The sequence below is a fragment of the Alternaria ethzedia genome (genome assembly GCF_023757985.1).
Source record: "Alternaria ethzedia strain BMP 0044 chromosome Unknown scaffold_3, whole genome shotgun sequence".
NCBI classification, from domain to species: Eukaryota; Fungi; Ascomycota; class Dothideomycetes; order Pleosporales; family Pleosporaceae; genus Alternaria; species Alternaria ethzedia.
In genome coordinates this window covers 796,206-819,652 of record NW_026056196.1, presented here as the reverse complement: position 1 = coordinate 819,652, position 23,447 = coordinate 796,206, and the positions used below count along the sequence as shown (strand labels likewise).

Sequence of the window (23,447 nt, the reverse complement as noted above, 5' to 3'; positions counted from 1 at the left end):
TCAGTACTTCGAAGGATACCGCCCGTTCTCTTGATCGTCGGGGCTGGAGTTCCTTTGGGGTTGGTATACGAACCGGTTCATCATCTGGCCTTGCTGCATCGGCATCATGTGTACGCCGTTGGGTTGCATCTGGGCGATGCCATATGGGTTTTGATGGCTAATATCGCTGCCGAGGAAGTTGTTCATAGCGGCGCCATGGAGGCCCTGGGCCTGCGACACTGGGCAGTCCTTGTGAGCTAGAAGAAGCGTCTTGAGGTTAACTATCTCTTCGCGAAGCTGAGTGACGGTAGCAGAGAGCGCGTCGTTCTCTGTACTAAAAAGTTCGACTTTAGCTTGGAGGTTGGCCAACCACTGCTTCTTGCGCTGTCGGCACTTGAGGGCAGCGACCCTGATACACGTTAGTAGCTTGAAGTTGGGATGGGGAAAAAAGACATACCTATTGCGCTCGAGGAAGTTCTTGCGCTTCTCCTCGTCGGTCATCTTGCGGCCCTTGCTGTCGTACTCCTCCTCCTTGATGTTGTTCTCGTCATCAGAGTCGCCGTCATCCATGTCGTCGCCCATGGGCTGGTTGGCGTTGCTCTTCTTTCTTGAGTTCTTGGGGCCGTCTTCAGCTTTGCGCTTGTTTCCGGCAGCTTGTTTGCCATTAGCGGCGCCCTTCTTCGCACGTGACCGTGTACCAGTCTTGTTTTGCTCACTCTGGCCGCTCTCTGAGAAGTCACCGGTCTCTGCAGATTGAACGCTGTTGATGGAACCCTTGGTGTCACGGCGGCCATGATTGGCGTTGACGGGTTGGACGGGCATGTGCCCGGCATTCATCGATTGCTGTTGGGGAGCCATCGAGTAGGGTGGCTGGTTGTTGCGTGCAGCGCCGTTTTGGCTGGCAAAGGACAGCAGGTCGTTAGCGGCACTGCTGACGTCATGGTTTGGATATGGCTCGTTCTGGGCGCGCTGTTGTGGCTGCTGCGCCTGCTGGTAGTTGTTGTTAGGGCGGTCCATTCCTGCGGTCGCGGCTTCGGGCTGCGACGTGGGCGCGTTGGAGGTGGCTTTGTTGTTGTTAGCTTGGTGTTGAGCAGCGGCGCGCAGAGCAGACTGCTGGAAGTCGGCAGTACCAGGTGTCACGCCAGCACTTTGGAGATTGAAGATGGCTTGGGTGTTCGGGCTAGGAGCTGGGAACATGGAACCACCGCCGCCAGGAGTAAGGCCGGTGCGGAGAGAGGATTCGTTCGGGGTTGGGAAGCCTCGGAATGACTCGCTAAAATAATCTGTCTGTCCAGTCGGCCCGCTCAGCATAGCAGGGCTCAAGGGTCCTGCGCGTAAGCCCTGCCACCCCGGTGTGATGCCCGGTAGGGGTGATGGTGACGTAATGTTCGCAACGGGCGGAAGAATAGGTCGGCCTCCAGGTGTCTGTAGGTTGCCAGACTCGCCGCCAAAGGACTGCTCGAAGACGTTTGGCTCGAGCGAGAAGGGGTTGTGGACGGTGTTGAAGTAGTCGGGAGTATCGCCAGTGGTCGAGGGCGCGGGCTTTGGTGGAGGCGCCAACGGCTGGGCATTGGTGGTTGCGGGTTTGGCAGCGTCTGCGTTGGTGGCCGCTTCGGTGGTCGCAGCTGGGGGTGGGTTAGCATCGTGTGCTGGTGGACGACGAGATGGATGCAAAGCGACAGTTGACAGTCGACGGTGATGTTGGGACGGGACTACTTACGCTGTACCTTGGGCGACGACTCGGCCTTTACTGGCTCAGCTGATCACGGTGTTAGTAATGCTTGCATGTGTGATGATGTGACGGCGAGGATGACGACGATGCATGCGCGCGCGACGCAGGCAGGGAAAGGGGAGGCGTGGGAAGCAGCAGCGGTGAGGGCGTCACGGGGCAGCAGCGACGGGGGCATACACACCTTCAGTCTTGGTGACGGTAGGAAGAGATGTTTTGCTGTCCTTGGGAGAGGACATCTTGGAGGACGGGGAGGAGGTTCGAGCGGTTTGGGTTGCGGCTGCCATACTTTGGGGTGGTGACGTAGGGGTGGTGTCCTGGTCGATCGCTTGTGGTACCGGGCCTTGACCTCTCTTCGCTCGCTCGCTCACACGCACGCGATTCGGCTTCTCTCGACGGTTTTGGGCGCACACGGGCGACTCGAGCACAATAGCACCTGTGCTGTTCGGCGGAGCTGTCAGCGCACGGAATTACAGGTGCAGGCACGATGCGACGGGCTGGGTGCAGGCAGACGACGGGCGCAAAGGGCTGTCGCAGACGCTGGGAACGTGGCAAAGTCGGCAGCGCAGATAACAACAGCGGCGGCAGCGGCAGGGCAGGGCAGGGCGACACGACTACGTACCTCAGCAAAAGGAATCGAGCGCGGCAGATGCGGGGTCGAGCCGTCTCAATCCGATGAATATCGATATTGTTGACCGCCGGCTCTGTCGTCGCAAAGCTGGTGTCTGCTTGTCAAAACCAATAGTGACGTCAAGCCCCTGTGGTGACGCTCGCAGCCGTCGCAGTCTCTAGACCTACACGCGCGCTGACTCTGCACGACTCTAGGCAATCCGGGGCTGTGGAAGCGCGTGATGGATGTTCCTGATCTCAATGAGGCTCAAACCGGCGTTGACGGGGATTGTGCTCGTGGTGACGATGACAGTGAGGCGTTCGGCGATGAGGTCAGAGGACAGGACGAGCGAGCAATTTCTGGGAGTGACGCAGCTGTGCCAAGCGCATAACGTGATTTCTTGGGTTCGTAATCAAACCCGGCCGCTAGTCCGCTCTGAGGGCCAATCACTGCAGCCGAGGCCCCACCGCCTTCGCTGGTCCGCCGATCCGCAGCCCCTTTTGGCTCGCCTGCCACGAGACGCTTTCCGGCACTGGTCCCGTCGAAGCACCCCAGCCTTCCATTCACTGCAAGGACTATTCCCGCCCACCGCATTTTCCTCTCCACCAGCACGCTGCGATAAGACACACGTAGGAAGTTGATAATGCATCGTTCACAATGACAGCATCGACGCCTGCTACCACTCCCATCCCTGCCTCTCCACCCGCAGGGAAGGAACCTCGAAGCTACTGGAGCCGACACTCTGCAACGGCCAGCGGATCTGATTCTGCCAGGTGCCGGTCCCGTTCCAGACCTCGATTCACGCATGTTTCGCCGATCTACATCGTCTACTCGCATCGGCAAAGTACCAGCCCTCGCGCGGACTTCGCAACCGCTGTCCCAATCACACCATGCCAAAGTTTCATCGCCTTCTTTTTCCCGATGCTCATCGAGATCGTGATGTCGATGTTGTTTAATGCAACAAGCGTGGAATGCAGGAGTCGGATGTTTGGCATTCTGTAATCAACAAGTGGGTGGCAGGGCGATGCCAGCCTCCACACCCTAAAGACGTATCACGAACGTTAGGGACGACGGCTTTCCGCTTCCCCGTACCTTCCTGCTTCTTGCTGCTTGGCCGCATGGGTCTGGCTCATGCGACGACCAACTATCCGCACGTAGCGCATGAGCGTGCAGCAGGTGTAGAGCAAAGCTTAATTGTGACGTAGTTATTGACCTTTGATCTCCACTGGCGTACAACACTGCTGTAGAGCCGTCTAGTGTCGCCAGACTTGCAAACCGAGGGATACACTTCTGCTTCTTCACCATCAGAGGTGTTTTGCCTAGCTTCCATTTGAAACTCACACTATTGGTGATGCTTTTGGTCGCTACTACGACACCAATCGGATGCAACTCCATCTACACCAGAACATGCTTTTACTTCCGACTACACATGAGATTTGATAGCTTATGATATTGTCAAATAGATTTGAATACCCTGATAGCTCGGGGTAAAGCTGAAACGGCATGGAGGAATGAGCAACATTGATCGAAGGCAAATCAACTTCGAAATTCATGACAGGTCGATGTGGAAGGGGTCTTCTTTTCTGTTGACTGGAGACAAGTAAAGAGAAAGGTATTTCTGGAAACACATGAAGCAAAAGCCAAACATAACTTGCTTCAGCTAAACATCGACGCACGAGATGTACAGCTTTGCAAGGTATGATTTAGCATACAATACACAATCTTTTCCTCTTTCCATAAACAGATGATGTCGAAGAATCGCCACACAACAACTAAGATGCTCGGGGTGCATCTTTCCGAACATCCCCCTTTCTAATCCATCTTAATGTTACTTCACCTAGGCATCTCTATGCAGGTGCTGTATCGGCTCTATAAACTGTAAGCCTCCGCTAGAACTTACACAATGATGTAGCAACAAAATAGAGAAGAAATCCGTAACACCATTTACCTCAACTCACACATTAGGGAGAGAGTGAGACGGCTATATAGTAACAAATACCCGACTACCTAGGTATGTGCACAGAGATAGAAGAAGAAGTACGTAATTCAACTGACCAAGGGGTAGAGCAGGTCTTTTGTTTGGTCAATGCGAATTGCATATGAGCCACCAACGTAGACTTTACACATCAGCAAGATAATAATGAAATCTTCGCGTCGGGACGTCGTCGAGTTTAGGTACGCGGCGTCCGGCGCGTAGTACAGCATCGGGGAGCTCCGAAGTGGGCTGGAGGGGTAGCTACCGCGTACAACAGCAGGAAGGTACCGCAGATCTGTCTTCGCGCGATTATCATATCTACACTCACAAACACTCTTTCTGTTTAACCTTCCCAGGTCTAGACATCATTGACCACACGGCCTTACCTCACAAACACTACGCGCACACCCGCACACCTTTACAACCGCATGTCCACCACGCACCGCATCACCGCCCTCACAAACCACCTCTCCCCACCCACACCCCCCACCGCAAAGATGTCGACCCCCGAGAAGAAACCCCCAATAACCTGCCACGTCCTCGACACAACCCTCGGGCGCCCCGGCCCCAACATCCCCGTAACCCTCACCCTGCACCCCACAACCACCACGAGCACCGCCTCGACCCCCAAATTCAGCGGCCTCACAAACGCCGACGGCCGCGTAACCACCTGGACACCCAGCACGCCCTTCTCCTCCGCGAGTCTGGAAGAAGTGTTTGCGCAAGAGGGGGACCAAAAGTACAGTTTGACATTTGATACTGAGCGCTTCTTTGGGGAGAGGGGGGTTAAGACTTTCTTCCCGGAGGTGGAGGTGAAGTTTCTTGTGAGGCAGGAGGCCAAGGGCGAGCATTATCATGTGCCGGTGTTGTTGGGGCCGTTTGGGTATACGACGTATCGGGGGAGTTGAGGGCATTGAATGTATGGATAGGTGGGGAGGGGTCGGAATGGAATGAAATAGACGGAGAGGAGGAATAGGTTGGAAGCCAAGTTAATTACATCTTGACTGTTTGTCAATCTCGAGTCCAGGACATTGGTGTCACTATTCTGTCTTCGAGGTACAGCGGGAACCTGCATTCAGTGTGCTTCCATCTCCCCACGGTTGGGCAGCACAAAGTGCGACAGTGTACATGAGAAGAGATTCGCGTAGAACACGCGCACCAATACTCTGGGTCGATTCGTCTCACAGTGCGGCTACGACACGGCTGTCTGTGCACTCGATTGATGCCAGTGCTATATCTAGAACACGTTGAAACCCGCAAGGAGTCCAAGCTCCATTGCGTCTCTCTACACTCACGTCACTCAAGCACCACGTACAAGTTCGATGATGATGGTGATGTGGTATCAATTCTTCATTCGCACCTATCACCCCTCTCATCCCAGCCCATCCATATCACCCAGCTTCGGGCGCTCACTGGATCGCTCGCTCGCTCAGCGCTCGAATACATACATACAGGAATATAAAAACCGTGCGGTGGTCATCGCACCACGTCCGTCAGAGCTAGACGTTGAGTTGAGAAGATCAGAATCAGATCATGACAGAATAAAAGATGCTTGGATATCAATGAACGAAAAAACACGGAAAGTGTGACTAATGCATCCGAGATGCCAGATCTCGGCCGTCGTAATGCCTAGATCCAGAGAAGAGAAGTGGAAAGGAAATGGTGTGAGTGCCGCAGTGGCTGGATATCTTCGCAGATGTAACATAGATGGTGCCCAGTTCGCTGAAGCTGGGTAAAGTAGACGCCTTTGAAATCAGCGATGTAGAATTCATCATTTACAACCCGCTCTTGTGGTTGTCGGAGAACGGGCTCTGGTCCCTTCTGTTGGAGACGGTGCTGCCGCGTTTTGACGCTGATGACTCCTCTACGATGGGCGTCATCGGTGTGCGAAGGCCGAGCGAGGTATCGTATGAAGTGATGCGGGAAGACATGATGGGTCGCGGTGGTTCGAGTGACGAGCTATCTGCGAAAGGACTTCGGTCCATGGTAGGCGTGCCGTCCCGGGAATCAGGGTATGGTGAGCCGCGGTCGCTGCCCGAGTTGCTACGAAGTAGTGTTTGTCGTGCGCGTACGTGGTCATCGTCGGATTCGTCCCCAGAGTCGGATGCTAAGCTTCCTCTTCGTGCACGCGAGTGGGCAGCACCATCATCTGATGAGGCGGTAGAGTAGCCGGTGAGTGGGCGCGCAGAGGGTACGAGGACTTCGGGTGTGTTGACGAGTGTTCGATCTGCGCTTGTTGTCGAGTTTGATGAGCTCTTGGGTGGTGTGATGTCGGAGCTCCTCTTCTTAGTGATGTTGAGGGCACGGACAGGGCCAAGTTGTGCGGTGCTTCGGACGGAGTTTGCGGGGCTGATGCCAGGCATGTGAATGCGGATGGGCTTCACGGTGTGCTTGGGGTCGATTGAAGGTACAGGTGGTGTCTCCATGCTGGGTGTCTCTGCCGGGCTGTTGGTCGCAGTCGACTTGACGCTGACGACAGCTGCCTTGCCGCGTACGATGGTCTGAGCTGGGAGAGGAGATACAATGGCGTTTTGCCGGTACATGGTCGATGCAACGCTGCCTCTTTGGGCGAGACTGGGAGCGATGCTTGTGCGGCCGGCGGTGCTGGCAGACATCATGGAGTCGCGGAAGTCGGGAACGAAGAAGTGCTGGTCGGCGGTCGAGTACGGGGTGCTCATGCCAGACGAAGGCGACATGGCAGGAATCGGAGGCACGGGAGGGACGAGCAGGTCGGGCGATCCGGGGCCTGAGCGGTTCGTGACGCCGGGGATGTAGGCGATCTGGATGATGTTGGAGGCGCGGGTGAGGACGGACGAGGCCATCGAGGCAACGGTGTGTGTGGACGCGCGCGCGCTCCGCCGTGACTGGAAGTCGTTCTCGGCCTTCTCTTGCGCCGTCATGTCGACGTCCTGCCATTCGCTGCGCTGGGACATGGGCCGCCTCTTTCCCTTTAGGCAGTACTTCCATACGATGAATGTGAGAATGGCGATGAAGGCGATGCCTCCGATGACTCCTCCGGCAATGGCACCGACGTTTGGCTTGCTAGCAGGAGCATCGCCTGCCGTGGGGTCGGGCTGGCAGCCGACGGAGGCGCACTGGTCGCATGTTCGTGAGTTCTGGACGCAGACTTCGTTGGCTCTGCACTTGATGCCCTCGCAGGACAGTGCAGCCGTCTCACATGCGACGCATCGCTTTTCTATCCGGAAGACGTTCTCAGCGTCTGGCATCGTGTTAGCGGGCTGTCATATGCAGTCACGTCGCTGCAGGGTCGCAGATCGTACCTCTGAGCGCACGGATGGACATGGCAACGGTGGATGGGGTGGTTAGGGGATCAGCAACCCCAGGTGAAGAAGCAACGAGGGCCAGCTGTCAGCTATGGGCGCACCCGGTGGTGTGCGACGCGGATGGTGAGGAGTCGTACGGCGGAAATAGCACGGTGCGACGGTTTTGAGCGGTTCGAGTGCCTGGCGACGGGGACAAAGAAAGCAGGCGAGAATAGGCGGCGCTACGGAGAATGGGAAGGTGCGAAGGGTGGCGGGCGAAGTCTTGTACGGCGGCGCGAAGGGTGGTAACGAGTGACTGGGGACAAAGGCGACGCAACAAAGAAGCAAAAGCGGTGATGCGGCGCAAAGGTGGTGAGGAACCTGAGGACGAGGGCGCAGTAGCGTGGTCAGACGGGCGTGGCTCTTGGGTGTTGGGGCGCCGGCTGGGGTGGGCCGCGCGTGTTTCGTCAAGGCGAGCTGGGGCCTGAGGGTGAGGTGTGCCGACGGGCGACAATGTCGATGGGCACGCGAAAATGTCCGAAACGCTCTTTCTTTTTGTCGCTGCCTCAGAGCTGCGATCGTCGTGCACTCGACCTGGCCGTTGCGGAGGGGGAGACTGTTACAGACACTGTTGCTGCTCTCTTTGAAGCACCTGACTGGGGACCGACGCCACGGCCGCTCTGGGCCAAGCGGCCCTCGTGTGCATAACCTTAATCTATTTATTGCAGCCTCAACCGGGCGACCGAACGCCTCCAGCTGCCTAACCACCAGCGCCCATATCACGGCCTCGCCCGGCCTCATCTATTCACATTCCGCGCATCGCTTTCTTTCATCTGCTCTCGCACGCTGTTGCACAGATTTGCACTCATCTGCTGCCGGCGCTGACCGGGACTTGCTGACCTCAGGTACGGGATCCAGCCGCTAGCAGAGCCTCCCGCGACCTCATTGGCCCTTCGCTCTTGGGTAAATAGTCAATTGCGCGTCTAGATTCATCTCTCCGCAGCGGCCAATATATCGAGCATCCACCTTATCTCCCACCACGTGCAGCCTCCTTCACCCATCCGTACTACTGGATACTACTCCCAACTGCTTACCCATTCACGGCGACACCTCCAACTCCGCGCAAGCCACTTCAAGCCTCAGGCTACATGTATCCGATTCCTCGCACAGAATCATGTCAGCCAAGCTCCACGCACCTGCAACACTCCTCTGGTCCAGCACCTGCCAGGTCCAACAGCCGCAGGTATCGCACCAGCACGACTGCTGCCCGCCTGATGTGCCAGGCACACTGGCTGCCCTACTAACACGCATGCGAAACACGACGAACCACGGCCGACCATATTTACCCTTTTCTGTGGGGTTAACCCGCATCCGCCCTTTCATTTCCCCAACCCAGCCACTCACAACAGGGCCTGTGAAACTTTTGTACCACCATCCGCTGTTATCGCGATGGGTGTATTATGGGGTCTCCCTTGCGCTACCCATCGCTGATTATCTCCCGCTGCTGATCCAAAAGTCGAGACCGTGGCTTGGTGACACTGCGCGCTCACTGGCAGGTTTGCCGTTGCTGACATCCGAGATTTGCCAGACTCTGATATAGGTGTCGAGTAATAACATTCGCAAGAAGCAATCACTACATCAATTTCTCAACCCCTAATCAGAGCTCGATACCGACCACACATCCTCGGCCGTCTTCTCGTTGATAATCTCGCAGTATAGTGGAGGTCCTTTTTGTCTTACTTCACTCTCCAACAACCGCATAACCTCGGCTGAAGCTCCGCCCTCGGGTGACATCTTACAGTGTAGCAGAAGTTACTTTTCGGACTACTTCATGCTTCACAGGGTCCTGAGCTCAACGGAATTCCGATCTGACCCACCCGTGATGACGGACGAGGCGGTCCGCCACCGGTACACTTGAAACGGCTATCTACCCGTGGTCAAAGACTATCACGTCCATTCGCTGTCCGAGGGGTATGACCCCTCCGGCGGTCACTATTGCCACTGTTCTTCTGTTGCCCTGTGAGCATCGAGTACGATGCCATTCACCATCCAGCAGCAAGCCTTGCGTTTCAGTGTCAATGATAGACCCCGTGGATTAACGATCGTAGCCGGAAATAAGCTGCACGAATGAGTTAAAGTGTTGGCTGAGCACGCGGATGTTATTTGTACATGGCAAAGCACGCACGCTATTTAAGGACCACATACACCCCGAAAGATGTTTTGCAGCGCGGACGGAGGTTATATAGTGCATGGTGTACTTTCCTCTATAGCCGCATCTCACACGCTCAACCCAACAAACGGATATGCAAGAGCGCCTAGACTCCACGACGAGTCTGCTGCTTTCGTCTTGTACTGATCTAGAGCATCAGACAAATGTCCTCGCCAATCGTTCCCAGCAAAGCTCTGCACCTGCAGCTCATTCATCCAAACCCTGCGCCTAGAATCGGAAATCAAATAGCCCAGATGCAAATGATCCACCCGCGGCAGCACGTCCTCCTCTTTAGCAACGCGGCTCAAAATGTGCCACCACGTGTTATAGGGATCTGAATTCATGATGAACCTCAGACTCAACGATCTCAGCGTATTCTCTGCCGGCTGCAGGAGCGTAAGGAGGTCGTCGCCGTTCATGATCCGCATAACGGAAAGTTTACACTCTTCCAACTTTTCGAACCGACAATGCCGTGCCATTTCCCCAAACACATCCATTTCCAAGATGCTGTAACAGCTCAGTTCCAAGTTTCTTACATTCCGTGCTTTAGCGAGAAAGCGTACCACGAACGGCGCGCGTGTAGTGTCTATCTCGAAACCCGAGACTGAAGAGCGTAAATCCCGGAGATGCAATTGCAGCGTATCCAGCTTCTCAAAGGCATGGTCGAAATAACGGAGCGAAGGAGCCAGGGTCTCCAACTTGCCGATACTGACTGCGCCGAAGGCTTTGTCGCTGTCCACCTGAATACGTCGAACTTGCACTTTCGATTCCGCAATCGCAGACATGGTGGAGACGAATGGCCGCGACATTTCCTGTTGACTGCTCTTGCAATACCGCGTACAGAACTTTGCGTATTTCTCGTGCATGCCTTCGTACGAAAATGTGATGGAGTCCAGGTGTTCTAGTCTTTCGAAGATAGTCACCAGGCTTTTGCGATCGAATCTTGTTTCGCTGAAGAACTTGGCTATTTCTTCTGATGCTGTGTAATCGGCGATATATTGTGCTTCGAGATCGCGGGTAGCTGATGCGGTGCCATACGGCGTAGCAATGCCCTGTGTTTCTGCGATTCGTATTTGTGCTTGCCAAAGATGGATTGAGTGGCGAGGTGTGGCGTCTACAATGAGGTGCTGGATGGCGTTGCCGAAATGGGGGTGCGATGTTATTTCCAGTAATATGGAAAAGGCGGATTGGGTCCATTGGAGGGTGTGTTGGCGGAAGAAACGGTCTTTGAATACATGGGAGGTTTGTTTGCTCAGAGATGGGCTGGTGAGGCGGAGTGAGCGGCTGGTTGGGAGATCGAGGTAGGTGGTTATGTGCTCGATTAATTCCGTGGGCAGGCGTGACAATGCCATCGTTCTCAGTGCTATTTCCAACGATGATCTATGGAACGGATGCTGACAAGATGGATGAGGCAATCACCAAACGTCTGTGGAGGCAAAGAGGCGGGGAACCTGCTGCATGTTGACGATGCACTAACTGTTTCGGGTATCGTACATGCATTATTCGGGAAGGCACGATGTACTGCGCATGCTTGATCTCATTCGTCTTGTATTTTGTTCTGCCGAGTACCACTAGTATCGACTTTCCACAAAAGTGTTTCCTTGCGACCGTTTTGATATGTACAGTTGTGGCAGTAAAGATAGCTCTTTCAGGCCTGCAGGTATCCACTGCAAAGGCGAGAAGAGGGGAACTGGTAATGCCTTGTAAACTCCATCCATTGCTCCTATTCCCAACTCCTAATCGCTATTCTATTCGCTATCGCTATCACTATCGCTGCCGCTGTCACTGTCGCTGCTTCCCGATTCGCTGCTAGAGCTGCTGGCGCTCTTGGCAGAAGTCGCGTTGTCTGATCCAGAATCGGAGTTGCTGCCGTCATCAGAGTCGGAGTCTGAACTATCCGAGTCGCTGCTGTCCGAACTGCTCTCATCACTCGACACTTCTGTCCTGCGCTTCCGCTTTCGTGCAACGGGCTTCGCTGGCTCCACATGCTCCATCAAAGGGTTGATGCTAGATCTTGGAGTCACTGCTGGCAGTACGGGCTCAGCGCGACCCAAAGCATTCAGGAGCGCCTCAGCTCGTCGCCTTTGCAGACGTCGAATGAACCCGGCACTGTACTCGTGTTCTCCAAGGTCTGTGATGTCGCCTTCTGTCTTTCTCCTCTTCCGCTCCTTGAGGATGCGCTCCTGTTCTGCGTCTTCCCGCGCGACCTTCTTGGCTTCCGCGTCGTTCATCTGGGCGTCTTGCTCGTCGATGTCTTTCACTGTTGCCCTGCAACGTTCGCGCAGACGTTCGATCACACCAGCTCCTTGGAGACCAGCGATGTATTCAACTAGGGCCTCGGAATGCTCGTTGGGGATGCGAAAGATGTTTAGGGCGTTATCAACAACGTCGTTTTGTTTCGCTTTGTTGAATTTCCAGTTGTCGCGATCGTAGTGGTACTGCCTGAGATAGGCAATGTATACCGAAGGATCCTTCTTCTTTCCCTTTGGCGCAGCTGCAGATGCAGGTGTAGATTTAGCCTCGGCAGGCTTCGACGTAGGCTTCGGTGCTGCTTGTGGTGTCGGCTTCGGCTGCGGTTTCGACTTCTCTTCCGGTTCAGCGTCTGGGGTCTTCGAACTGGTGGCTTCCTTGGGTTCTGCTTCTGGCGCTGGTTTCTTGTCTAGCTGTCCGTTCCTCCTCGCCGCCTTTTGCTCCTCAGCAATGATTGAATGGAGTACAAAGTTGGAGACTTCTGGTGGCTGGGAGACGGGTCCAGTTCCCTTCTGTTCGGCAACCCAGGCTTTGAAATAATCCTGGCCCGTATTCCCGTCGGACCGTTTGGTATCTGGGGTGAATGCGACTGATTTTCTCTGGTCTGCCAGTGGGGGTGAGTCAGAGGGCTCCTTGCGGCTGGATTTCTTGGGGAGCTTTTGTGGTGTTGTGGCGGCGGCTGGGTTGGCGTGGTCCAACTCAGTGGAGGCAAGTAAAGTTGGACGCGCTGTCGCGTACGCTGGCTCGTGAGGGGGGTGAGTGGAGCTTGGCTTGGGACGCGTCTTAGGCTGAGAATCACCCTCTTTTTCTTCTCTCCGGCGTTTGGCTGGCTTCTCTTTCTTCTTTCGATAATTCGGATCTCCTCCTTTGAACGGCTTGTTTGTTGCTGGAGTCTGTTCCGTGGGAGCCTCGGGCTCGACATCAAAAGTCACGACTGGAAATTCGTGGCTAGTAGCTCTGTTGGCGTCGCTTTCCGTAGTCTCAACCCGGCTCTTCTTGGCATCCTGTTGATGATCCTCAGCTGCCTCATGTTGGTGTTTCCGTTTGCCAAGCTTTGAGGATTCGCCATTTACGGCACGCTTCTGGGATGGCAAAGATTGCGCACGATGGTCTGTAGTTGTTCGGTGGTGGATCGATGGTGCTTTATGTTCAGGTACGGCGTCTCCGGACTCGGCTTCTACTTCGTGCTTCAGTTTGATCCCTAGCCGTCTCCAAGCCGGGATGTAGCCCGGTTCAAACACATTAGCCATGATCAGATGCGGAATATGGATATCTGTATCAAAGAGTTAAAATCGCATCGCGCATGACCGAATCAGCTGGAGCAGAGCGTCCTGTCAGGAGGGAAATGTCGAATGAGAGGTCGCAGGCAGAGAATTTCGGGGCTGATCTAGGAAGGCACAGACCAAGTGACGGCGATCCCAGAGCTCCAGGCCACAAGCAACGCGTGTAGTGACAGCCAACGCCGACAACCTCGCCTTCAACCCCCAGACCGCGCCCACCGAGCTTACGCAAATCTCCGGAACCCGTTGCTGCAGCTGAAGCCGCCAATTACAAATACACAGAATCACCACCGCCCATCATGTCTGGTGCGTCGAAGCTATAACCTGGTGTTTGCCGCATACATGCTAACAGGGACCTCGTCATACAGGAAGCGCAGGCTACGACAGACACATTACCATCTTCTCGGACCAAGGTCGTCTATACCAAGTCGGTACGCATCCCGAGCTATCTGCGCCGGCCGAGCAACGATAGACCCCGCGACTTGCTGGAGGAGCCACGACTAACACGACATGCAGAGTATGCATTCAAGGCGATTACGGCAGCAAACATCACATCATTGGGCGTGCGGGGCAAGGACTGCGCAGTAGTCATCTCGCAGAAGAAGGTGCCGGTACGTATGGCAAGCACGACGGGCTGCACGAGGTGCTGACGATATGCACAGGACAAGCTCATCGACCCCTCCTCCGTATCCCACATCTTCCGCCTGTCGCCCTCAGTCGGCTGTGTCATGACCGGATCCATCGCCGATGCGAGAGCCTCCGTGAGCAGAGCGCGGGGCGAGGCTGCCGAGTTCCGCTACAAGTACGGCTACGAGATGCCCTGCGACGTACTGGCCAAGAGGATAGCCAACATCAGCCAGGTCTACACACAGCGCGTAAGTGGCGATGCATGAAGAAGGTGCGACTGGATGCTAAGCAACGTGCAGGCTTATATGCGACCGCTCGGTGTGGCCACGACCCTCGTCTCCCTCGACTCTGAATTCGGCCCCCAACTCTACAAGTGCGATCCAGCTGGCTACTACGTAGGCTACAAGGCAACAGCCTCTGGACCCAAGACGCAGGAGGCGCTCAACTTCCTCGAGAAGAAGCTGAAGAACAAGGAGCATGCTGAGGGCAACTGGGAGGAGGTTGTCGAGCTGGCCATTACCGCCTTGAGCACCGTCCTGTCGGTCGACTTCAAGAAGAACGAATTGGAGATTGGCATCGTAGGAGGCCCCAAGACCAACGGCCAGGAGGGCACAGACTCCGCCTTCAGGGCGCTCACCGAAGAGGAAATCGATGAACGACTACAGTCAATCGCAGACAAGGACTAAGGAAGGAGCACTGGCCGTGGAGCTGGAACGGCATGTGGGTCGCTGAGGTATGACTGAGACGAACCATGACGATAACAACAGATAGCATGATACGACCTCTCAGACGTCAAAAGTGCTCCAGCAGCACCATGAATGAAGACGTTAGACTGTACTCTCCTGCATAAGCGCAACTGTGACGAAGCGGCCGGTCCTGGGACAAGAAACATGTGGTGAGTTCAGCCATGACTCCACTTGGTCTCGCCCATGACACCAGATTCCCATACTGCCTCAGCTGCAACGGTCTGCAATAACTCGCGAACTGCTCCATCGACGTCATGCTACTGGCTCCTAGTCGTCGGAGTGCCCAGCACAGCCGTCGCGTGGCTGACCGTGGCTTACCGTGGCTTTCGCGAGCGTTGTTCGACTTTGCGCGCACGTCAACCCTACGCCGGCACGCACTTCCAGGTTCATACTCAGCGGACAACCACGCGAAGACCGCACCACTAATTATAAGCATCGTCCAATCAGAGTGGATGCTGCGGCTGAGATACACAGCTTGGCCTTGATGCCTTACCCGATGCAGCCTACCAGGGCTGGCTCGCTAAACTACTTCGCTCGATGTGGCGCTTTTAGGGCTGCTGAAAAGGTCCAGCACAACGCTGCTCATTCCAGCTGGAGAGCAAACGTAGCGGAGCATCGAAAAATAGGCATGGTTAGATGCAGACGCACGGTTCCTGCATGTTTGGCTATCCCGTTGTAGTGGAGACTGGTACTGACGGTGATGCTACTATGCCGATTCTCACACCTCTTCACAAGCCTCGAGCTGCCGAATGCAAGGTCCTGAGTGGTCTACCGGGCCAGGGCCCTAGTACAGCTGGGAGCTACTCACGTCCCAAAGTGGGACGTCCTTATGGTAGCGGCGGGAGTAGCCCTGCACGCATGGCTATTCCTACCCTACGCTATCGAGAGCCTTGCTCATGAACACTACCACCACCATCATCATCGTGAATACATGTCTCCTACATGCTATTTAATACTCGCCACGCCGCCTCAATTCACTGCCCATCCACAACAGCAAGCCTAGTTCTCTTCTACTATCTACGACTTACTTCTTATTAGCCACTTCATCAATCTGTCGCCAGTCGATCTTCATTTCAAAAAAACCGAAGCTACCATGTCTGACGGTCGTAAGGCTCTCCCTACTCCAGCAAAATAATTTCATCCTCCCAGCACCCCCCAATTCATACGACTGATCAAGACACAAAGACTGACTTACATATAGTCAACGATGCCCGTGCCATGCGCATTGCAGAGATCATGACCGACTTCCGCAACCTCCAACACTACCTCGTCCAGTTACGCGCCACTCCCACAGCAGAAGAGTATTATCTTGAGGGTTACTCTCTGCTACGACAATGCACCAGCGAGGCACAGGCCATCCTACAGACACCCTTTTCTGGCAGTGCCAGCACGGGTTCAGGGGATCCGGAGGCAGAGAAGCAGCAACTGAGAAAGTAGGTCACTTCCTTCTGCCTGTTTCCCTCATGAGGGACTGCAGCAGCTAGCACGAAAGAGGAGTCTGACGAGTTCTAGCATCATCACAGACGCCGCTGTGCGACGCTTCCAATGTCAACGCGCTTACCTACGAGCCCACGCTGGCCTGCGGTGGATGAACGCCCGCAACAGCGTCTTGCGTGGTCAGAGGCCCAACGCGAGCCATCTTGGTGCACTCCAGCAGGCTGATGCTACAATGAGAAATGTACGTTGAATGTGCCATTCCCCTATTCGACTTTGGGATTGGAGGAGAGGCATTCAGAAGCGACCAGAAGCACCAGGCGGGAAAGATTACATGTTGTCTCATTAAGTTCCAAACTGACTATTGGGCTACAGGAACTCCTCGCAATCAGCGATGCTTATGTCGAAAACACGCTGCGCGCCGCAGACGCATCGCAGGGCAAGTGGCTGAATGAAGATCCTTCGCTGGCACAGATCCAACAGATACTTATGACTCGACGATGAGCATTTACGACCCAACAACACTGCCCGGAGCTCTCCATCCGATTGAGAATATAACCGCCAACGCCCACTCCCACATCATACTGCAGCGGATTCGGTCCTCCGCTCTTCATCGTTTCCCCGCACACGTCTCCTCCGGCGAGTCTCTATTGGCAAGACATGCCTACACATCGCGATTCAATGTTCAGGCTTTTCGAATACTACTCTTCTAGTGCTGGTCACACGGTTTGGGAAGCACATACACTTTGTTTCTTTGGGGTAGCCCTGGATGATAGCCTACTTTAGCGTTGGCGTTGGCGTCTTGAATCATTCTGGTGCATGGGACATGTTACGCTCTTTTGGAAGGCACAAGCGACCGGTCGGCAGATGTGCATGCGAAGTGATGGCAAAGCATGGCAAAAGCACAGGATAATTCGGGTACAGTTGACCCAAACACAGTCGTTCGGGCGTTTCCTCTATTCTTCTTCTCGTTTTTTTGTCAATTGCGGCTTTTAGGCTGTATCCCCACGTCGTAGTTCCTTCTTGAGTTGTTTCCTTTCTTTCGTCTTCTTTTCTTCTTTTCATGTCAATAATTCTAGTCACTATTGGTATTTCAAGCACGTCAACACCATCTCATGAACACGAAAACATACACAAGCCTGTTACTGACCAACCCCTAGTCAAGAGACGAATGTGGAACTTGGACCGATATGGGTACCTCTAACTAACTGCCTTTAGCGTTGTGCACTAGCTTTCAGCTTGACAGGCACATGGCCAGATCGAACTCGCACCGTCGAATCCCACACTGCGGAGCCGACCGATTATGCACGTGGATGCAATGCAGCAGGGCTTTTACCAAACGGCTGTTCGTAAGGCAGATACCCTAGCGTGGCATCAATGCTATCGACGTCATACACTAGACAGGGCTGAGTGAGGAGTAATGGAGGCTCTAGCAGTAGCATGGGCATGTGCCAATGTGCTTCCTCACGAATCACAATGCAACGCGGCGTCTCCAAGACACAACCCCATGGCGCAAAATTAGCAACTGGAAACTTTCCATCGATCGCACAACACGGCCGCCATCACACAATATCACGCGCAATCATGCATCGCCCAGCATCAAATCCCACATTCCCCGTTCCATGCATTCGGCATCGCCTTAACAGACCAGGATTACATCCCAGGGCAGCTCGCTTACGCCATCTTCCCGCGCACTTGGCCTGATTGCGGCCTAGGGGATCGTCGGAGTTCCCGAAGTTGGCGGGCTTAGCGTGCGAAGCCACGCTTCGGTACCAGTACCGGACGAATATCATGTGCGATTAGGGTCGTGGGATCGATGCACGATGGCTAGTTGCAGATGGCTACAGGGCGGGGTGCAGTGCAGAAGGTGGTGATGGGAGATAGGGCGAGGTTCTGGCGCGGTCGCAGAAGGTGGCGTGAAATGCTGAGTGTGATGGGTCGCGGTTGGGTGGGCTTGGGGGTTTGCATTTGATGATGAAGCGTCATCTTTACCTTACTGCTTCGTCGTATGAGATGCTCTCAGCAGTCATAGCAATCGATGTGGGCTTCTGCCTGGACTTTTCATGAGTTGCGTAGGTGATAAAGATACAGCCTGAGGCATACACGAAGAAGAGCATGCGCCGTGGGTTCAGAATAAGGCCCTAATTCTGCTCCAGGCTGGTTGTTGAAGTTCGTGCTTTGTGAAGTAAAATAATCGTGACAGCTCTTCGGGGTAGCCCATGGTCAGCACGAAAGTCTGAGACGATAACAGCATAGCCACAAAAGGTTCAGACGCTGCTATGGCATTGCGTAGTGCGCCTTGAACTAAGATTTCCGATGTCTTATCCACAGATGTACCGAGAGCGTCTCGTGATTAAGGCTAATTACATGTAATATACTCGCTTCCTCTTGCTAAGACTGTTAATGCTCTTAGACAGCATGCTAGTTCTATGTGCCTTCTTACTTTCTCTTTATAAACGCCCAATCTCTATTCTAGTCAATATGCTAGCTTCTTAAGAGTGTTTCATATGCAAGCGCTATTCCGCATTCCTTACAATGTTATTCAAATCAAAGCGACAACCGTAATACAAACTGGCAACAGAAAACAACTAGGCAAAACAAGCAACAACGCTTATTAACCGTGCGCTCCGCCTCCTACACCCACTCCTAAATCACCATGCCACTCTGCTCTCGTTTAGCGACTCCCTCAGCGAAATGCTAGATATCGCTACAACAATCCTCGATCAGCTCCAGAGGATAGTCGGGCCCAGCTCGACACTTAATAAACCACCAAAGCCTCCCACAAACGCGACATTCTCTCTTCCTCCGCAACCAACTAAGGAAACACCCAAAATCATCAAGAAGATAACCCGAACCCAACATTCAATTCTGACTTGTCGGAATTGTAAGGGAGACGTACTCCGACTCAAGAAGAAGAACCAGAAGTTGCGCGCAAACATCGAGACGCACAAGGACAACATCAAGGCCATTAAAGACGGCATGCCCAACAAGAAGACCCCCAACAAGATGCTTCAAAAGGTGAAGGAACTCGCCAACTGCGTCGAGCGCCAGAATGCTCGCAAGGTAAACACACATCAGAAGTTGCTTACAACCAGTCTCACTAACGATCGGCAGTTAACCTCGCAAGCGATGCTCGAGGTCCTAGAGAACGACGTCGAAGCCTGCGATGTTGACTTCCAAGCCACTGCTGGTCCCCTGTGGACCGAGCTTGGAGAGCTGTGCAAGGCCGCGGAGAAGAACGACAAGGCTACAACCGAGATCGGTTTCAGACAGCTCTTCCTGAGATTCCCGAGCTGGCAGTTAACCTACCGACTACGTCGACAACTGCCCCAACCTTTGGCGCATCAAGTCAAGCGCATTCGTATCGACTACAGGGAATTATGGGCAGCATTTATTCAGCAGTCTTACTAATTCTGGGCGTATTCGTGCATCTGTTAACCCTTTGAGGTTACCCAGCTTGATCGCCGGGAGCAGTCAATCCAAGCTTCCACAACCGCCCTCGACATCATAAACAACTCTGGAGGATACATGGAGCCTAGCCAAGGTCACAAAGAGTCTTTGTGAAAGACTGGAGAAGATACGGGTTAGGATCGCATGCGGGTGTCGCCACATAACCTACCCGGGGAGTATTCAGTGTTGGTCAACCCATCGCCGTGCTTCCGCCAGACTTCAAACGGAGGAACCCGCTCAGGGTGCGACCTTTCCAAGATTTCGATGACGCCGCCGGACCGCCCTTCAATGCCCGAAACAGGCTCGTGAACATGGTCCATGAGACTGGAGGGTTTAACCCAACGTGGAGGAGAAAGAAGGTTGAGGAATACATCGCCCCTCAAGAAGATGACGAACAGAAGCCTTCGAAGAGGAAGCGAAAGAACAAGAACAAGAAGACGAAGGAAGCAAAAGACGTGAGTCCCGCACTTCTGGAAAGTCAGTATGACTTGCTGTGGAATCTTATACAGGAAGGGATCCGGGTTGGAGCAGATGATCACACAACGGAGTCGGGGTCGGGTTTTGCAACACCATCGGAGCTTACCAATGCGAAAGAGCCCATCGTTCTCGACGCACATCAACGCCATGCTATCCACAGGGTCCTCGAGAGATTGAAGGCAGGCCATCATGGAACCATTGTGGCATACGGCATGGGTATTGGCAAGACGCTGGTAGCTACAGGATTGTACGCCGTCTTGAAGCGAGACTTCGCCATGCATCGGCTTGATTGGCCCTTGCTTGACAAGACGACTTTGGACGAAGGGCATGATGCGCATGACTTCGACCCCAAGACGAGCATACAGGGAGGATTCCTGATCGTTGTTCCAGTCGATCTCATTCCCCAATGGGAGAAGGAGCTCAAGGTGCACTTGGAAAACCCTCCAAGTGTCATTGTATACCATGGACACCAGTCATGGCACCACTCCACTGCGCATACTGCATACGAGCTTGCCGCAGTCGATGTGGTAATAACATCCTATGAGACGTTACGGTCAGATTACGAAGATGCCATGGCCGCTGCAGCGTCGCACGAAGACTTCTTCAAGACACCGGTTCTCGCACGTTCCCCCACCATGGTCATATACTGGAGGGGCCAAATCTTAGACGAGGCACATAAGATCGCAAACGACAAGACTGGTGTCAACAAGGCTGTAAATCGCGTTCGAGCGTTGATGCGTCTGCCACTTACGGGTACGCCATTCCTCAACGATTACACAGATATCCAGTCCCAGCTGTCGCTGATCAAGCTCGCGCCCTGCGACGATCCGAACTTTTTCGCTTCTCTTTTCCTGTTACATTCTGCGGCCAACCCATTCGTATACCGCACGTTGTCGGGCAAACTCAACAGCGTGTTCTCTCTGGTACTCAAGTTATACTCTCTCCAGCTAGATCACGGAAACATTTTTGATGGCGAGACGGTTGCTTCCGAGATCGATGCGGAATATGTTCGACATGACCACGAATTGGAAAGCTGGGAGAGAGACGCGCAAGAGAACGTTAACCAACCGTGGCTTCCAAGGTTGGGACCTGGGAGCCGGGCGAGGGTGAGCGGCAATAGCGGCGAAGATATTCTCAAGCTCATCATCTTCGCCAGAGTAGCGGCTGTGCACCCCGAATATGCTGACACGGGTCACGGAGAGAACGGAATTGTCAAGGTCGATTATCAGGAACTCGACGATGGTGCAGTAGAAGGCCTCCCCCTGGGCGAGATTTCGAAGTTGCAGGTGCTCAAGCGTGGCGTGGGTCAATGCGGCAATGACGTCATGGCTAGCGGACCTTGCGACGCGTTCGTTTTGATCACGCACTCTCTCCAACTCTACCTAAGTATCTTACAGTCCAGGTTTCGTTCAAACTAGCCGTTTTTAAACATCCTCAATTAAACCCCCATGCTCTATTGACATGTGTAGTTGATCGCTGTGCTCAGCTTGACTTGCCAACAGCTCTTATCCTACCGCCCCAAAACCACAGCACAGCACTTGCTGGTAATCCCAAACCAATCGAGGCGAAACCCAATGCGCTGTTACCCCAACCATATCCCAGACTGTTGTACATGTCGGGCGCAAAAACCGGAAAGACAAATGCGAGGCCATACGAAACAGAACGAATTGCTGCACCAGAGGAAGCTGCGAACTGGCCAAACTCCTCAATCTGGTATGCGATGCTTGCTTGGTTCACGATGAAGCTACCCAGCGTGAAGATAACAACACCGAAATCGACCATCGCCCAGTGGAGTGTGCGCTCGGCCGACCACCCATACCAGAAGAGACCGGCTGGCATGATGATCATTCCTGGAACCATGTAGGGGATGCGGAACTCAGGCACGCCTTTTCCATCAGTCCGTTTAGCTTGTCTTCGATACGACCAGTCCATGATGCGGCCGCCCAGTTGACCACATAGGGTCGAGCCTATTGCAACCGAGAGATAATGTAAGCTGCCGACAAGCTCAGATTGACCGTATTTGTCGATCCACAGCGACGCGTAAGTAGCGAGCATGAGTGTATAGACGGCAAAAGACAACGTCGCGGTCAGTGAGATAAGCCAGGTGATAGGCCTTGTCATAAAGATGCGGATTGGACGCAGGAGGTTCTGCGCAATGCGAGCACGCTCAGCTTTGGTGGTTGGGACGTTACCACCCTCGGCTAAGGCTTTGCGACGGAGCAAGACTGGTGTGTATGATTCGCGAATCAAGAAGAATCCAACGATTAGGACTACTGCGTTGAAAGCACTCATGATCCAAAAGACCCACGACCAATGGAGGGAATGGGTAACAAGACCACCGATGATTGGTCCGAGAGCAGGACCAAGGAAGGGCAGTAGCGTCACCATGGCCAGGGATTTGCCGCGTTCGTTCTCGCCATACATATCTGCCATGACTGGTCCATTGAGCTGCGGATAATTAGTCATTGTCATGTCGGCGTTAATAAGTCTTATCACTTACCGTTACGCCCACACTCGCACCAGCTCCGGTCATAAACCTCCCAACGATCATCAAGCCAGTGTTCCTTCCCACAGGACAAATTGTGTTCCAGGCCACGTACCAAGCGTTACATATCAGCCAGACTGGCTTCCTTCCCCATATCTCACTGGCGCTTGCGATCAAGAACGGCGCGATGCCCATGCCAAGGAAGTATACCGACATGGTTATTTGGGCGGTAGAAGCGCTGATGGCGAGATCGGAAGCGATGGCAGGAAGCGATGGTGCGATCATACTTGCAGACATTATGGGTATCAGTTGACCGAAAGAGAATATAATTCCCATGGTGATCTTGCGTGAAGCTTGCCAGTTGTAAGGATCGGAGGTGTCTGTGGATGACGCCCATGTTGACTAATTTGTTAGCAAAATATTATGAAAGTAAGACATTAACATACTCCGTACTCATTCTTCAACCGCACCAGGCGGTCGTCGGTACCGTCAGTGGTCCAAGACGTTATCTCCGGGTCTTCCCCGTCACGGGCTTCATGCTCGGTTTTGAGTATGCCCGGTGCCGGACCACCAACAATCCCATCGACAGCTTTCTCCGGGTCTTTGGAATGAAACATATTAATGAATATCGTCAGCTAGAATTCCACAAATTCAATAAACCGTGACATGCTTTGCGTACAGTATATCCAATGTTCGCTCGGAGTTCGGACCTATGCTCTTATCAGATCGGAATCAGCTCAGGCCCTCCATGCCGATTGCTGCCTAGCAGGATCTGATAAAGTGTCAGTCCCCCATGCCGCCGTTGATGCTCTAACCTTCCTATTGCAGTTGGAACAAGGCTGGCAGAATTCCCAATGTGCGTTTACTAGTGCCCGGATCTTATCGACGATGTCTGCCACTCTTCACCGCTACCTTCCCAACCAGTTGACCGGG

At 53.9% G+C, this 23,447-nt stretch overlaps 9 protein-coding genes across 9 annotated transcripts; 4 read left to right on the top strand and 5 right to left on the bottom strand.

Moving 5' to 3' along the window:
* Positions 1-1,947, bottom strand: J4E87_001770 (uncharacterized protein; the record flags this gene model as incomplete). Its single annotated transcript, XM_049373411.1, has 4 exons — positions 1-388; positions 437-1,604; positions 1,700-1,738; positions 1,893-1,947. 4 exons carry the CDS (start codon positions 1,945-1,947, stop codon positions 1-3), a joined length of 1,650 nt encoding a protein of 549 aa, XP_049236781.1.
* A 2,843-nt stretch (positions 1,948-4,790) lies between these two features.
* Positions 4,791-5,201, top strand: J4E87_001769 (uncharacterized protein; the record flags this gene model as incomplete). Its single annotated transcript, XM_049373410.1, has 1 exon — positions 4,791-5,201. The coding sequence occupies one exon, from the start codon at positions 4,791-4,793 to the stop codon at positions 5,199-5,201; it is 411 nt and encodes a 136-aa protein (XP_049236780.1).
* An 867-nt stretch (positions 5,202-6,068) lies between these two features.
* J4E87_001768 (uncharacterized protein) lies at positions 6,069-7,520 on the bottom strand (the record flags this gene model as incomplete). The annotated part of the gene is made up of 1 exon (XM_049373409.1): positions 6,069-7,520. The coding sequence occupies one exon, from the start codon at positions 7,518-7,520 to the stop codon at positions 6,069-6,071; it is 1,452 nt and encodes a 483-aa protein (XP_049236779.1).
* A 2,313-nt stretch (positions 7,521-9,833) lies between these two features.
* J4E87_001767 (uncharacterized protein) lies at positions 9,834-11,117 on the bottom strand (the record flags this gene model as incomplete). Its single annotated transcript, XM_049373408.1, has 1 exon — positions 9,834-11,117. One exon carries the CDS (start codon positions 11,115-11,117, stop codon positions 9,834-9,836), a length of 1,284 nt encoding a protein of 427 aa, XP_049236778.1.
* Positions 11,118-11,513: 396 nt separating this feature from the next.
* Positions 11,514-13,265, bottom strand: J4E87_001766 (uncharacterized protein; the record flags this gene model as incomplete). Its single annotated transcript, XM_049373407.1, has 1 exon — positions 11,514-13,265. One exon carries the CDS (start codon positions 13,263-13,265, stop codon positions 11,514-11,516), a length of 1,752 nt encoding a protein of 583 aa, XP_049236777.1.
* A 329-nt stretch (positions 13,266-13,594) lies between these two features.
* On the top strand, positions 13,595-14,608 carry J4E87_001765 (uncharacterized protein; the record flags this gene model as incomplete). Its single annotated transcript, XM_049373406.1, has 5 exons — positions 13,595-13,601; positions 13,664-13,726; positions 13,812-13,906; positions 13,958-14,170; positions 14,222-14,608. 5 exons carry the CDS (start codon positions 13,595-13,597, stop codon positions 14,606-14,608), a joined length of 765 nt encoding a protein of 254 aa, XP_049236776.1.
* A 1,153-nt stretch (positions 14,609-15,761) lies between these two features.
* J4E87_001764 (uncharacterized protein) lies at positions 15,762-16,606 on the top strand (the record flags this gene model as incomplete). Its single annotated transcript, XM_049373405.1, has 4 exons — positions 15,762-15,774; positions 15,870-16,101; positions 16,181-16,346; positions 16,478-16,606. The coding sequence occupies 4 exons, from the start codon at positions 15,762-15,764 to the stop codon at positions 16,604-16,606; spliced, it is 540 nt and encodes a 179-aa protein (XP_049236775.1).
* Positions 16,607-18,796: 2,190 nt separating this feature from the next.
* Positions 18,797-21,447, top strand: J4E87_001763 (uncharacterized protein; the record flags this gene model as incomplete). Its single annotated transcript, XM_049373404.1, has 2 exons — positions 18,797-19,401; positions 19,737-21,447. 2 exons carry the CDS (start codon positions 18,797-18,799, stop codon positions 21,445-21,447), a joined length of 2,316 nt encoding a protein of 771 aa, XP_049236774.1.
* A 64-nt stretch (positions 21,448-21,511) lies between these two features.
* J4E87_001762 (uncharacterized protein) lies at positions 21,512-23,131 on the bottom strand (the record flags this gene model as incomplete). The annotated part of the gene is made up of 3 exons (XM_049373403.1): positions 21,512-22,477; positions 22,530-22,916; positions 22,961-23,131. The coding sequence occupies 3 exons, from the start codon at positions 23,129-23,131 to the stop codon at positions 21,512-21,514; spliced, it is 1,524 nt and encodes a 507-aa protein (XP_049236773.1).
* Positions 23,132-23,447: the final 316 nt, after the last annotated feature.